Source organism: Cryptomeria japonica, unplaced genomic scaffold (assembly GCF_030272615.1).
Source record: "Cryptomeria japonica unplaced genomic scaffold, Sugi_1.0 HiC_scaffold_479, whole genome shotgun sequence".
Lineage (NCBI taxonomy): Eukaryota > Viridiplantae > Streptophyta > Pinopsida > Cupressales > Cupressaceae > Cryptomeria > Cryptomeria japonica.
The window spans coordinates 1-16782 of record NW_026729299.1 but is presented as its reverse complement, the minus strand read 5'-3'; the positions used below and the strand labels follow the sequence as shown (position 1 = coordinate 16782).

Sequence of the window (16782 nt, the reverse complement as noted above, 5' to 3'; positions counted from 1 at the left end):
AATGGTCCAACTCATTATAACTAGGAGTAAACTACATCATACAGACCAATGCCATATTAAGAGCAACCTCAATAGGTTCTTCAACATCAATGAGCACAACAAGTCCCCTAAGAAGATCCACCTTGAAAGAATCCTCGATCAAGTTAGCCTTCCAAATTATCGCCAAGGTAAAAACAACCACAGTTAGGTTAGCAAAAGTAGAGAAATAGAAGATTATCCAAACGTCGTACCAACCCAAGCCACAAACTCAATGCGCAAGATACTGATGCACAAAATACCATCCTATAAAGAAAAAGGATTCAAGCCCCACCTGAAGGCACCAACTATGTAAGGAAACACCAAAGAAGGAATAAAAAACAGTTAGACCAAGGAGTTTTGATTTGGAGTTATTATGTAGCCAGCTTATTCTTTGTTGTGTATAATTTTATTCTATAATTTTGTGATTGTTATCTATTTATTGAAGCCATTGGTTCTCTTGAATAAAAAACTTCTACGTGCCTAAAACATACCTCACTGCATGCCTAAAAATAAACTTTTAACTCACAAGTAGAGTTAATTAATATGATAGGAAATGAAAGCCTTTTATTCCAAAGTACAATTTTCTATCTCTGGACAGTATAGACTTTAGATTATGGATTTTGGATAATTGGAGTCTTGTTGCATCTATTATTGAATTTTTAAAATCTACCTTCTCACAAGAATGGATTGTATTTGGTATGAATTCTTTAAACACAAAAATCCTACTAAGGATTGATCCCTTAAGGTGCAGTTAGCAATGGATAAGTAGATTATTGAAACAAAATTGATTCCATGTTTCTATTTCAAAGTAGTATTATAATACAACCAGTCTCACCACACTGTAACTAGCTAATATCAAAGTTTTATGTATAAAAAAAATTAATTAGTCACTAGAGCTTGGTTAGGAATTAGGGGAAGTAAAATAAATTTATTTCTGATACCTAAATCAAAGCAAGTATGTAAAATAAAAAGTTTGAAAATAGTACAGTTGGAGGAGTTTAGGAGTTGGATGCAAATAGACTATGCAAGAAAGGGCAATATATACACTATAGCAAAAAGATATCTATGAAAGCAATAGGTTTTGATACAAAATATAAGGGAATTCTAAATAAATGTAGAAATAACAAGAAAAAAATGTAGACGCGAAGATAAAAAATATTTCACAAATTTCAAGTGTCATATTTTACAGCATAGATAAGAATGCACATCATACATTTTCAAGTAAATCATACGAGGGTAAATTTTAACAATAAAAAAATCATTCATAAAGACAACATATTTCAAGAAAATATCGCCTTTGATAGAGTGCATGGCCACATTTATATGTATAGAAAAGACTATGGTCTGAATTTGGTATAACAAAGATGTAGTAGAAATTTGCATAGATGTATAGTTGGCTATGACCATTAGATAACTAGTTAGCTAAATAGTTATGAATAGTTGTACTCCGCATGAACATTTTGTAAAGCTACTATTTTTTAAAAAGCATCTTCATGCTTCACATGCAATGAAAGAAAGTCGTTAAAGATGAAGTGGAAGTTATCATAAGTGCGTAGTGCCATGTTATTTCAACTGTACAATGTCATTTTTTTAAAGTAAAGTTTGTGTGTGTACACACTATCGTCTAATGATATATTTGGTGACTCTTTTATTTACATCTTAAGAATACAATTTAAGAGTATGAGAAATAATTTTAGAAAGATGATGTATGAGTTCATTTATAATATATTTATATTACATAAAATCAACCATTTATTTATGTATAAGTCCACTAAAGTCTAATTTTAATGTGTAGAAACAAAATAAATCAACAAACAAATAGTTCTTAAGCTCATTTCATAAAAACAAAAGAAATCATAAATATAAATTCTTCAAACATGAAATTGTTACAAATCTTTGTTTCAAATGATCATAGTGTCAAATATACAATACAAATATTTTTCAAATATAATTGAAAAATTTGTATTTATTTCAAAACTTGATTAAAAAAGATATACTCGTCCAACATGTTAACTTAAATATAATATTCTATCGAGGAAATCATTGTTACACGGAGCGTGCTAGGAATATCTAGACATGACTAGGACGAATGTATTGAATGAAATTGCTGAAATCCATTCTATCTTTGTTCTTCAGTTTGCAAATGCCGATAATTTACTCAGAATTAAGGGCAGTGCAGAAGAAAGCAGAGGGTTTGCGCGAGTTGGACGATATCCCAATGCCTGAAAATCCTTCACATTGTCCGTTGACGTTGGCAACACACACGCCGATCATATCTTTTAGGAGTTTGCTTTGCTGATTTTTAGGTTGAGATGCAAATTCTTCTATTGCCATCCACTGAAAATAAAACAAATTTAAGCCCCACTTAAACGATATTGAAGTTATCCAACTGAACGATATTGAAATAATGTTTAAACACGTACCTTGGCTACTGAAATTTCGGTATCTTGCACAACAATATTAGAAGAAAGAGATCTCAACATACACACGAAGAGCAGATCGGATTTTCCGAAAGGGGCATTGTGACCATCCCTGCAGTTCAATCACAACTATTAGAGAGCTAGATCAAACTTATCCTTCTTCGTACAAACTATGAAACAAGTTACAATTTTTTCTAATGATTAAAGTTTTGCTTACCTGAACCCAACCACTTGTACAAATTCTGTATTAATCTGTAAGAGTACATGAAAATACATAAATTATCAAAAAAAAATGTCGGAAATTATATTGAACATAAGGTAAAAATCCTGATTCAGAGGAAAAAGGTGAGGTAAGTGGCATTTACCCCTGTTTCTTCCTGAACTTCTCTTACGGCCCCTTCCTTAATGCCTTCCCCCTATCAGAAACAAATTGCCGATAAGTACATTAGGTATCGTCTTGTAATTTCATGTAAAAACTGCAGGGTCTTGAATTTAGTTTGATGTGGAAATTTAAACCTGATACCTGGTTAATTCTTCCTGTTGGCATCTTCCACAACCCGGAATCTTTGTAAGGGCCACACTTTTCTTGAACTACTAGAACCTATATTGCCATTGTCACGATAATTTATGTAAGGAAAAAAAAACCTCTTCAAACGAACAACCACTCAAAATAGTGAATGTCTTTTCACACTTCACAGTTACATTGCTACGGACAGGAGGAGAATATTAAGCAGAGTAACTACAATATATAAGAACTGGATTACATCTTTACCTCTCCCTCCTCGTTGAATACAAAAGCTGCAACTCCCGCTTGATGTGAAGCATTATCAGGGATGGTGGGGGGAGTTTGAGGGATCCAATGCACTAACATCACATATGAAGGCTCTGCGTGGTGGTACCCAAATCCCACCTGTAATCCACCAATCAGTATTGAAGCCTAGCCAAATGGGTTGGAGGGAAAAAAACGTCGATGGTAGCAGCGATGTTTTGAAAAACTGACCTCAATCGCAACGGGTACTAGTTTCGCCTGTTCCTTGGGAACTTTAATCCACACCACCTTCTTTCCCTATATACCCAACAAGTATGATGAATTGAGGGTACTATTTATTATTGTCTTGAGGGATATGTATTTAGAGTTAACAAAGCAGTAAGCCCTGACCTGGCGTGCCCATTGAGAAAGTGATGCCTTCAGTGAAGCTGCAAAACGACAAGCATCGTTCTGCATATTCTCTGTGTCAACAATTACACCATCATATCTATCTTCATGGGCTTTGAGCACTTCACATATTTCGTTCAAAACTGTTTCAACATCATTAGTGGTAGCCGAAACCTCGTTCGTTGGGAATGCCATTGTGCAGTGTAAGCAGCGACCTGCCAAAAAATAGTTCAATACCTAGCACAATGAAATGAAAAGGAACCATAGTGGTGCAGGAAGAGATGCTAACCTTCTGAGTAGCTCTGTGAGCAAGATTGAATTTGGCTACTTCCTAACAGACTAAATTAAATTAGTAGTGCAATAGTAATATGTTGTAGAGGGGGGAAGTGTATATATATATATTATTGGCAACAATGAGAGGAGGTTTCTGGGATTTCAGACGAATTCTTCTGCGCTGTTAACAACCAACTACCGCTGCCCTTCCTTACAACGTAAGCGTTACACAAACCAAAAAGGAAAACTGAAAACTTGTATGCAAAGCAACGACAAATAGGGAAAAACTTTATCTTAAAAAATTCTACGGACACGCAAATGATTTATTAGCTTTCTTCGTAAATTCGCAGAGGGGCTATCGAAACTTCTTGTTGATGAAGTAGTATGCTGCGCTAGGGACAAGTATGCTATCGAAACTTCTTGGTAATGAACAACTATGCTGCTACGTCTTAGTAATAATAATACAGAGAAGCGCGTGACCATCTCACAATAAAAAATTCAAAGGCTGAAGGCAAAGCAAATTCAGATTCCGATACACTGATTAATGAAGCAGTAAGCGTTTAACCCTACCGCGCAGCTTCTTGGGACTCTCCCAGTTCGTTCCGCTCGCGACCTTCGTATTTTATTAACTTTCAATATACGACGACTATTTGTTCACGTTGACCTTTTTTAACAAAAATAAAAATAAATATTCTAAAAGAGATTTGAGGTTTCCTTGTCCCCATTTTTTTCCACCACACCATTCATTGTTGCTTCCTTTATCCCCAGATTTTCCCATTACATCACATCATCTATCTTTCATTTTTTCACTCGAAATTTCAATCCTAGTTGTCCTCATTTATATTTTTTGTTGAAAGATTTAATTTCTCTCACTAATGAAATGTAGCCATTAAATGAGAAAGACAAAATATATACACAAAATCTTGTTAATAGAAAAATATTCTAGAAGGAACAAAATAAAGTTAAAATAAAAAAATATTAAATATATGATCAAGTCGGTCTTGATTGTAGAATCATCTATATAATCTCTAAATTCAAAAGACTTCTATATATTCAGGCTTTTGTAATGATTTCAGGCATTAGGTATTAGTTGATGAAGATGATGAAGTGATCAAGAGGATGTGAATGTTGTAGAGTTTAGAGTATTTGTAATATTTATAATCAACGGATGTGTTGTAGCATGCTCAAGAGTTTTGGTAGGACTTTGTGTTTCCTTTAAACGACATCGATCATGTCCTTTTGTTTTGGTTTCTTCGCCATTGGAATTACAATCATAATTTTTCTTATACATCTTACAATCTCATAAAAACTCTTAAACATCTCACAAAGAAAAGATGATCTTACATACCATACTACAATTTTCAAGTGACATGATTTATTTTTGTCATGCCCAAAGAATCTCAAGATTCCTTCCAGTCAGGGTGCCCATTTCCATTTGGCCCCATAAACACAACGTATTATAATATTAAATCAATACAATTTATACTTGGATTCACTAGACATAAAACATGAAATCCTAACTTTAAGCATACTTTCCCATGGTGAATGAAACCTACTCTTTGTTCCACAAGTGGTGTTAGCTAATTGAACACTCGCTAATATATAACAAAAAAGTTGCAATCATACAAATAATAATATATTGCACTTATTTCTTATATAATTCAACAAAATATTTTATCTTAAAGCATCAAATGATGCTCTCTCACCATCTATGGGTGGTCTAGCATAATATGTGAATTCTTTGTTTGAAATTACTGCTTTAGTAAGTGTCTCCTCTCCAAGTGACTGTACTTTAGGTGAAGCTTAGGATAGAGTGTCCAACAAAGTTTAACATCCGATTGTTTCCATGCAATACTTGTTACAGAGTATTTATTTGTTTTCAGAAAGGGTCAACGCGAACAAATAGTCGTAGCATATATGGAATGTCAATAAAATACGGAGAGTCGCAATCGAAACCTGCGTGGCAAGGTTAAACGCTTACTGCTTCGTTATCACTGTTTCAGCCTTCGAATATTTAGTCACGCGCTTTTCTGTTTTCTTATTGTTATTATTGAAACGTAGTACCTAGCGCGCTTACTTGTTCACTAACAAGAAGTTTCAATAGCCTTTCTGCGAATTTCTGATAAGTTTTTCAGGTATCCAATTCCATTATTGCTACGGTTACGCTGTAAGGAAGGGTAGCGGTAGTTAGTTGTTACCCGCGCCGAAGCATTCGTCTGAAATCCCAGAAACTTTCTCTAGTTGTTGCCACGATTTTATATATATATATAAACTCTACCACATACTATTATTGCACTGGCGCTGATTTAATTCAATCTGTTTTGCACACGATTTGGAAATAGGAAGAAGCCAAATTCAATCCTGCTCGCAGGGGTACTCAGAAGCCAAATTCAATTTGCATCGCTAGTTATTGAATATTTTTTTGGCGGGTGGTGTTTACACTGCACAATGGCATTCCCAACAAACGAGGTTTCGGCTACCACTAATGATGTTGACACTGTTTTGTACGAAATATGTGAAGTGCTCAAAGCCCAGGAAGACAGATATGATGGTGTGGTTGTTGACATTGGGAATATGCAAAACGATGCTACTCGTTTTGCAGCTTCGCTCAGGGCATCACTTTCTCATTGGGCACGCCAGGTCAGTGTTTACTGCTTTGTTAACTCTAAATACAAATCTCTCAAGACATTAGTAAGTAAGTGCACATTTCTTATCATGGGAATGTAGCAAGCTTTGGATAGCAATGTGAGTTGAGAAACACAAGGGTTAAGGTGATAGCATAGTCTTTTTATACATGATTTTATGTGGTTTCCTTAGTTCCTATAGTCATTACCTACACTTTCTCATCATATTTTGCCCATTACCTGCTACAACTAGTATTTTTTGTCGTTGTCACCTACTTTTCTTAGCATTTCACATACACTAATGTTACAATATATTACATTATGTTACAAAAGTGTAAGTTATGTCAACATGCTCCTTTGATCCAATCTTCACCCAATATGATCCAAATTAGGAGGTTTTGTACAATGTTTATTTGTTGATAAGTCTTTGGCCAATGTATGTTTGGATGGGGTTTGATTGGTTTTTGTTTTTGTTTGGTTTGGTTTTGAAGTTTGAGCAAGATTCTTGAATATTTTGTAAAAGAGATTGTTGATTTAACATAACAAAATGCATAACACATAAGGAAGATAAACGAGGACTTTCATTTTTGCTTAAAAGAGCAATGAACATACCATTAACATGTGCTCATAGGTTTGATGTAAAATTCCAGCCAATAAAAATATAGAAATCAACTCCAAATAATGGTAAAAGCCTAAACAGACTCTAAGGTTTGAAATCTTTCATCCCAAAATGTAGCAGCTGACTAAAATAGAGTTGGAAATAGATAGTAATGGCCTCTAGAAGGTTCGCCCTGCAACCAATTGTAGAAAATATGCCCTCAAACTGATTGATTTGCTCATAAATCCTCAAAGAAGGCTGCCATATGTACACTGAAGTCGTATTTTGATGGAAATTGATACCCTGAGAGATGGGTTTTCATCCAAATCGCTCATATCTTCTAGAAGTTGGCGTTCCTAGAAGCCCAAAACTGTTGAAACCCTCATGCAAGCTGTTGATTTGAGATTGGAGAGGTAAGAATGAATCCAAATAATAGACAAAATGCCTTTTCATCTATTTTGGGGTTACTATTTGGCCTTAAAATCATAAAATATCCTTGAGGGTCTAATTTCTCATTGTGAACTTGGCCCCCTTTTAAAAAACAACTGAAGTTACTAGGATGGGGGGCACTTTTTACTATTCATCTTATGTTTCTCTATTACTATTCACATAGGGCCAACTTTAATATTTCAATTTTAACCATGGATTCAACCCCAAAACTCCAATCTAAAAGGCCCAAAAAGCTCCCTACTGAGTTCCACAATCCCTAATTGGGTCCCCAAACCACACTTCTGACCTACAGGACCCCTAATAGTAGGCCAACCTCAGCTCAAGTTTAAGATGCCTAAGGAAGGGACATTATAGTCCTCCCTTCCTGAGATTGCTTGCCCTCAAGCAAACACCAAACAACTCGTTTCTCCACTCTAATTAAAATACTCAAGCACCACAAACCACATGAAGCAACATATTGGAATCCATATGGAATAATGTACCAAGCAAATCAATATCTAGATCCCATACCAAAATGAAAAATTTGTTGTAGAAGATGAAGTAGGGGAATATCAAATGATCACCATGAAGTAACCATACAAGCATGTAGAATACCAAAACAATGTGAAAGCGAACCCCCACATGCCAATGAACCAACATAAATGGCCACTCAACTTCGCTATCATAACTTTGATCAACAATACATGAGATATCAAACCTGTCAACAAACCAATGCCAATCAACAAAAATAACCACACACTCCAACTCTATCCCGAAGGTATATCTCCAAACACTCTCATACCACTGGGAAACTGATGTAGACAATGAAAAGTCTGGATATGCCATATGATTCCAACTAGGACAGTCACTAGTCCATAAGGAATCGAAGAATATGAAGTCACCAATCAACAAAGATATCACTGCCATATCAAGTGAAATAGGTGACAAACTCAAAAGTGAAGTATGTATGCCAACACTGCTCAACACAAACAGCTCTTGAGTGGCTGGCCCACTAAGAAAAAAATCAACAAAATCACTATCATCACTGAGAGAATGAGCAAATACTTCAAATGGAAACTTTGAATTAAGCAACTCATGTCTCTCATCATCAAATGAAAGGTGAAAATCGCAAACATGTTGAAGATTGATCTTGGCTTGTTGAGCCAATAACATGGCTTGCCTTGCCCTTTCTAGCCAATCATCATTCATTATTTGGGTCTGAGTTATATCAGTTGATCTAAAGTTTCTAAACCCACTCCTAAAATGAGATATACCATGTGACTTATCATGACCAAAGCATTCTTCATGAATACCCACCATAATAGAATTATTATGACTCATTTCCCAATGATTAGGAGTGCCAACATCATGAAAAGGGGAGGATAAATCACTGTTCTTATAAGTCAACGAATGAGGACTTAATTGTTCCCTTGTATTCATACCTTTAGATTCATCAAGCATATTGGCTACATCAAGGGTTGGTTTTAAAGATATAACTACTAAAGTTACCAAAGCATGATGCAATTCCTTTGTACCAATGAGTTTTTTGAATGTATACCTTTATTAAGTCCCATTGCCAAGAATGAAGTATCATCACATGAAGATATTATATCGCCACTAGCACCATGTACCAAAGTTTTCATGTTATGAGTATAAGGAGATATATTGTTGCTGTCATAAATGGAATTATAATCCGATTTATCCCCATACCTCCAATTGGTATTATCATCATCAAGATATGCTTGCGTACACTTGGCTGCCACAATTTTTGGGTTATCATTATTGGTAGCCTTTCTTGAGACATGGACCAGCTAGGACTCGAACCTAGGACCTTCCATATGTTGTTGGAGTGCTCTACCACTGAGCTATTGGCCCCTCTTGGACCAGTCCATCATCGATCCGGGTGTGGCTTATTTCCAACACCAACACCCCCTCCTTAAGCCACACCTCTCGTGTGCTTGGGGCTCCTAGCCTGGACCTAGCACTGATACCATGTTGAGACATGGACCAGCTAGGACTCAAACCTAGGACCTTCCATACGATGTTGGAGTGCTCTACCACTGAGCTACTGGCCCCTCTTGGACTAGTCCATCGTCGGTCTGGGTGTGGCTTATTTCCAACACCAACAGCCTTCAACACAATTTGTTTACTTCTATAGGTAAACTCAAGCTCCATGTTGTCTTCTTCCCTAACCAATTATGTCTTCCAAGTGTGATCAAGGAATGATATAATTATGAAACAAAGACACAATGCCCAACCTTGCATGCAATGGGGTTCTTTAATTCTTATCACATGCTCTTGCATAACAAGATGAATGAAACCATGTAAAAATGGGAGATGGTTAATCATCATCATGAGACCCACCTTTATTTTGTACCTTCCAAGTTTGCCTTCATAGATGCTTTCATAGCTTGTTGTCCAAAGGTGCATGATATACTGAAAACTCCCCTCATGAGCTATCAAATTTATCACCTCAAAGTTGTTGTTATAAATTAGATCGGCAACTAAAATGAACTCAATGATGTATGCATAACCATGCATAAGAAAGAAACCCATCTCATACACCTTACCTATTGAGTAAATGTGTCTCCACACTCTCCAATCCAACCCATAAACTGAGGTAGACCTAGATAAATCTAGAAATACAATGTATAACAACGTAGGACAGCCATGTGTCAACCATGAATCCATGAAAATTATGTCACATCCCAACCAATAAACAGCTGCATAAGCATATGAAATAGGTGATAAATCCATAGTTGTATTGTAGTTATCTCCCTTAATACCCAAAGTCAACGAATGAGTGGTTGATCCACTAAACATGTAACCCATTAAATCATGATACACCTTATTAAAATTGCCAATATCAACTAAAAACTTAGAATTTTGGATGTTAGACAACTCTTGCTTCTCATCATTTATGGAGCCGTGTGAATCAAACTCTTGTTGAAGGTGAAGCTTGGCTTGATGAGCCATCAATTGGGCATTCCTTGCCTTCACTTGCCAACCCTCTTCCATTCTTTGCAACTGATTTAATGTTATTGTCCCTAAGTTTACAAATTCACTCCTCTCATAGGATGCATTATCACAAATATTATGTCTAACCTTTGCATCTTTTACCCCATTAATTGGAGAGCCCATAGCACTTACTTTTTCATGAAAATAGGCAGCTAACTCATGGGTATATAGAGATATAGTGTTGCGGTCCTTAATCGGGGATTCAAGATTGATTGCACCCTTTCTTTCGGTGCTTTGTAAGTCTTCAATATTAGAGTACACTTGCATACACTTGGCATCCCAAACTTGTAGCATTTCATGTCTTGAAGCCAAGTCATTATCATGCGCCATCGATTTATCACAAATTGATTCATGCCCTTCTTCAACTGCTGATATAAAATTAGATTGTTGGCAATTTGAAGTTTCAACCTTTACCTCATTCTTGTGAATCCACTCACTAATGTCTACCATGCTACATTTCTTGTCACCACTATCCCTCTTGGATTTGTGCCCATGTGATGTCACAATATTGTTGTCCGGACTCAAAGAACCAAAATTATGCTCATACCTTTCCAAGGTGTCTTTATTGCTCTTTCTTTTATCTTTTTGAAGGAAGATGGTTCCTCCATGAGTGTTGGCCTATGAGGTGTGACCTGATGCAAGTAACATAAATTTCTAGCTGCTAAAGTTGATCTATCTTTCATTACAAACCAAACATTATCAAGTTGTAAGATCTTATTATTAGGGAATCTCTTAGTCTCTATAGTCAATTGTCTGATACAAAATGCCTCATATGATCTTAGCAATTGTTCTTTCATTGTAGATAATGCATGTTTAATGAAAACAAAATCAATAATGTCTCCTTCTACACAAATGGGTATAATAGTAGTGGTTGGTCCACCAAGTGCGTGTCCATTATCATCATAGTTTTGAACCTTGAAAGAACTCTCTAAAAGAGGAAACTCATGATCCTCATGATGCAAACTAGATAAACATTCTGAACTTTCTAAATTATACCCCTTCCCTTGTTCACACACAACATGTTCTTCTTGTTTGTTTACCTCAAGAAGGTCTTCCTTTGCATGCTCCACTTGTATACATTCTTCTCTTGGAAGAAATAATGATCTAATGTATGATTCCCTTTGTTTCCTTGCATTATCTAGCCGATTGCATAGTTCCTTGCCTCTTGTAGATGTTGTCTTGCTTGGGCAGCAAGCATCTTTGCCTTCTTAGCTCTTTGTAACCACCCATCACACATATCTTGTGTCCTTTTAACATCTTCCATGTTATGATGTACAAGGTTAGAACCTTTGTGGCTTGAATCCACAATATATACTTCATGTTTGACTCCTAAATCTAGAGTGCCATGTTTCGGTTTTTCTTCATGTGTAGGAATTTTGTCATCATAGGAATGAACTATCACACTAGAAGATGCATTGTGATCACCTAAAGAATCCATACCATTATTATCCATACTAATCTCACGCCATACATCAAGGGGAGCCATGCTTATCTCTCCTATAAAGTCTTCTTATGGATCTTCATGCAAAAATGATGAAGCCTCATGTGAGTCATTCCCCAATGCTATCCTTTTATCTTCAAGAACCAGATTTGCATGCTTATCAAATTCTTCATGTAGATTTCTGCATACTTCATTTGAATAATATTTCCTCTTACAGTGGTGATTTGAACTTATAGATACCAACTCATCATCATCATCTTCGGATATACCCATAAATTGTGTGAAGGAAAGGAAGTAACATATCTTCTTAGGAAGGGGGCAATACTTATGATAGTTGTTCATAATTGCATCATTTGTTGCCATGGCATGAGGTCTCTTAATTGACCTTGTAGATGGAGATGAACTCAAACCAAACTGAGGTGAAAAGAACTGATCTTTACCCAACAGGTTGGCAAGATCATGGCTCTGATACTACTGAAAGATCCCCAATCCAATTTTCACCCAATCTAATCCAAATTAAGAGGTTTTGTGCAATGCTTATTTGATGCTAAGTCTTTGGTCGGTGTATGTTTGGATGGGGTTTGACTGGTTTTTGTTTTTGTTTGGTTTGGTTTTGAAGTTTAAGCAAGATTCTTGAATATTGTGTAAAAGAGATTGTTGATTTAAAATAATAAAATGCATAACACATAAGGAAGATAAACAAGAACTTTCTTTTTTGCTTAAAAGAGCAATGAACATACCATTAACATGTGCTCATAGGTCTAATGTAAAAGTCCAGCCAATAAAAATATAGAAATCAGCTCCAAATAATGGTAAAACCCTAAATAGACTCTAGGGTTTGAAATCCTTCATCCCAAAATGTAGTGGCTAACTAAAATAGAGTTGGATTTAGATAGTAATGACCTCTAGAAGGTCTACCCTGCAACCAATTGTAGAAAATCTACCCTCAAACTGATAGATCTGCTCATAAATCCTCAAAGAAGGTTGTCATATGTACATTGAAGTTGTATTCTGATGGAAATCGATACCCTAAGATATGGGTTTTCGTCCAAATCTCCCAAATCTTCCAGAAGTTGGCGTTCCTAGAAGCCCAAAGCTATTGAAACCCTCATGCAAACTTTTGATTTGAAATTGGAGAGGTAAGAATAAATCCAAGTAATAAACAAAATGTCTTTTTATTTATTTTGGGGCTACTATTTGGCCTTAAAATCATAAAATATCTTTGAGGGTCTAATTTCTCATTGTGAACTTGGCCCCCTTTTAAAAAACAACTCAAGTTACTAGGATGGGGGACACTTTTTACTATTCATCTTATGTTTCTATGTTACTATTCACATAAGACAACTTTAATATTTCAATTTTAACCATGGATTCAACCCCAGAACTCCAATCTAAAAGGCCCAAAAAGCTCCCTGTTGAGTTTCACAACCCTTGATTGGGTCCCCAAACCACACTGTTGACCTACGAGACCCTAATAGTAAGCCAACCTTCGCTCAAGTCTAAGATGCCTAAGGCACATTATAGTCACCTAAAATCACCACAGTCTTGTGTGTTGGGATTTAGTTTATTTGTATATGCTTCTTTGTTTTAATATAATTTTGACCTTCTTCTAGTTTCTTCTATGCCTTGAGTTTGGTCTAGTTTAAATTAAGAATGCTCTCTGAAATCTATAGACTCTCTAGGAAGTGACTTCAGGTTTGCATTGCATACATGCTTCTAATATTTCATCACTATCAATGCTATCAATTTCGCTCTTGAGCTCCAATTCTCCTTCAATATTCAAATTTTCCTCCTCTTGTTCATCCAAAAGGCTAGAGTTAGTATAGAGATTCTTAACATACTCTCTAGCCTAGTCTTGCGCGATTTCCTCAATATAGCTTGTATCCTCCAGGTTAGCTAAAGGGATTCTAATTATTATGGTGTCATCAACAAATTATGAGATATCCTCTTTTTGGCAGTCTACAATACCATTTGATTTTACAAACAATCTCAGGCCTAGTAGAGCCTGGAATGTGTTAAAAGGTTCCACCACCTCAAAGTCAACACATTGTTTGATTCCTTTGATATTAACCTCTACATTCTTCCATGTGCCTAAAGTTTTCATTCCAAAGCCATTAGCTAAACAAACATTCATGGGTGTTTTAACTAGTTTCAATCTGCCTAATTTTTCCCATGTTGCAGAGGGTATGATATTGAGGTCCACTCCAAGATAAATCATTACATACTTAACCTTATGATCATTTAATTGGACATGTATAAGTAAGGGACCATCCTTCTAATTCTAGTCCTCTGAAAGTTTATTCACATATGGCTACTTTAACTTAACTACCAAATCTTTCTCTCTAGCCATGGCAGCCTGATCCTTTAATATCCTAACATCTTGTTTAGTAAAACATGCCACGTCTTCCTATATCTATTGCTAAATGGATTGCTTTGCCTATTCTATTACCTTATCATGATGCTTCTTATCCAATTGGAACAATGTCAATTTATTGGCTTCCTTAGCTTCTTCTAGGCTATAATAGTCATTGAATCCTTCTTTGTTAAATTTTAGGATCAGACTGATAAATATAGATAGCAAAATTAGAGAATCAAATCCTTGAACACAAAGAACACCAAAATACCCTAAAAAACACCTCCCTCTTGGAGATGAAAAACCTAGCAACTAAATCCAGATCTTTATTAGACAAATCAGTATGAGACTTTACAACTATACTTCAACACTTGAAGTATTCAGAACAGCAGGGTAAGCATAGTAGAATAACACAATAAGAACTTATCTGGAACACAACTTGCAAATCAAGGAGAATATTCTGTGTCTTTCAAGTTTGTTGACCCTAGAATGAAGTCGTTGTCATTAGGGATGACTTTGTTGTTCTTGACAGTATCTTCACTGTCCTTAAGTATATCTTCGTTGACTGTGGAATGATGTCCGCTGACCTTAGGAGAAGGTTGTTGCTGATAGGAATATAATTCGTTGATCACTGTGTAAATGCATTATTAAGATGGACCCAAGCATGTAACAAGCAAAGCAATCAAATGTGATTATTGGGCTAGACCCAAATGTGTAACGTGAGGTAGCATGGAAGGAAATTAAATATAATTATTGAGCTAGACCCAAATGTAACGTGAGGAATGTATTATGACAATGTAATATAATTTAGATAAACATGCAAGCCGACTTAGTGGTAATTGGGGCCAAATGGTTGACATAAAACTATCAACAAATCGAGTCATTCTACAATCATATACCACGGATATAATTTCCTCTTCTATATCAGCCAACTCTCCTTGTGTGAAATTACTTAAGGATATTGATAGGCGAAGTTGAAGGCTCTCCTTGTGCGAACTTGAAGGCTCTCCCTATGTGATTCTGCTCCAGCCTATCTCAGACATCTGTTGTTGATCTCCTTTAGTCATATGTTGTTGATTAGAGTTGCATCCATCATTGCTCCGCTAACTTGTTGTTTGGAAAGCAATCTGAGATAAGTTCGCCATATTGTAATTGCCTACATTTGAGACAATACATATTATATTTAAGGTTGGGTTTTTCACCTCCAAGAGGGAGTTTTTCCCAGGGTATTGGTGTTTTTTGTCATGTGCTTTATTGTTGTTATTGTTTATTCATAGTTTAATTATAATCTAATTGCTTAAATTAACATCTGATTGCTTAAAATTAACATGGTATCAGAGCTTTAGGTTCATTCAAAATAATCAAATTATTAGTTGTCCTTCACTTTCAGTTTGATGGTTTAGTTTTGCAAGATGGTTACAGGTCTGAAAGTAGAGGATAGACTTGAAGGTGCCCTCAATTTTACATCATGGAAGGTTTGTGTCCTCCTTGCTCTTGAAGAATTAGAGCTATTACAGTTTGTGGAAGACATGGATCTGACTGAACCTTCGGATCCGGAAGAGCTAAAGCAATTCAAGAAGAATGCTCTCAAAGCAAAGAAGTTCCTTATTGATTCTATGAAGGATCATCTTGTTCCAGTCATCTCCAAATTGAAGACAAATCGAGAGATGTTTAAATATCTAGAAGGGATAAATGAGATCAACAACATGAACTGGACACTTACATTGAGGCAGCAACTTCTTCAAGTCAAAATGTGCAAAGGAGATTCAGTCATGTCCTTCTTCATGAAGATTTCAGAATTGAAGGACCAACTCAGCGCCATTGGAAGCGAAGTTGTGGACAAGGATATTGTCATGATTGTTTGAATGGTCTTCCTGACTCTTGGGATCCTTTCATTCAAAGCATAAGTGGAAGAGTTGAATTCCCTTCCTTCGATCACCTTCGATCAGATTGCATTCAAGAGGAGTCACGCCTTGCTACCAGAGAAATGCATAAAGGCTCTCCTGGAGGAGATCAACATGTGCTTGCATCTCAACATGTTCGAAGAAAGGGAGACCATTGGAAGAAGAACAACTTCAAAAGAGATCTAGAGATTTCAGACCTCCTACTTTCGATTCAAGGAAGAAGCCAAAGGGATCTTTCACGTGTCTGTTGCTTCATATGCGACAAGTTTGGACATTATGCCAAAGAATGTCAGAATCCGCCCATGCAAAAGGGGGCCAACCTAAATGAAGTTGCAAAATCAGAGGATAATGAAGACTATCTCTTCATTTATGCCTTGTCTAGCAATGTGCCAATCGATAGTAACACTTGGTTGATAGACAGTGGTGCATCTAAACACATCACGGGATATCGGGAGCATCTCTCAGACTTGATGGAGAAAGAGTCCAATCTTCATGTGGTAATTGGTGATGATGCTCAGTATTCGGTAAGAGGTTTTGGTAGCACTTCT

The 16782-nt window shown here is 36.1% G+C and overlaps 1 protein-coding gene and 1 long non-coding RNA gene across 2 annotated transcripts; both read right to left on the bottom strand.

The window, feature by feature from the left end:
* Positions 1-1918: 1918 nt before the first annotated feature.
* LOC131871884 (nudix hydrolase 2-like) lies at positions 1919-2714 on the bottom strand. Its single transcript, XM_059216012.1, has 3 exons — positions 2656-2714; positions 2442-2550; positions 1919-2355 (listed from the first exon to the last, which is right to left on the bottom strand). The coding sequence occupies exons 1-3, from the start codon at positions 2712-2714 to the stop codon at positions 2173-2175; spliced, it is 351 nt and encodes a 116-aa protein (XP_059071995.1). The 3' UTR covers positions 1919-2172.
* An 83-nt stretch (positions 2715-2797) lies between these two features.
* On the bottom strand, positions 2798-3957 carry LOC131028373 (uncharacterized). The gene is made up of 3 exons (XR_009370076.1): positions 3884-3957; positions 2962-3809; positions 2798-2854 (listed from the first exon to the last, which is right to left on the bottom strand). It is a non-coding gene; the product is annotated as an uncharacterized LOC131028373 (long non-coding RNA).
* Positions 3958-16782: the final 12825 nt, after the last annotated feature.

Excerpts from the sequence above, each read along its gene's own strand:
- LOC131871884 (XM_059216012.1), bottom strand. The coding sequence starts at position 2,714 with ATGTATTTTCATGTACTCTTACAGATTAATACAGAATTTGTACAAGTG. Across the intron at positions 2,551-2,655 it reads GTACAAGTGGTTGGGTTCAG|GGATGGTCACAATGCCCCTT; the intron begins GTAAGCAAAACT and ends ATTGAACTGCAG. Across the intron at positions 2,356-2,441 it reads CCGAAATTTCAGTAGCCAAG|TGGATGGCAATAGAAGAATT; the intron begins GTACGTGTTTAA and ends TTTTATTTTCAG.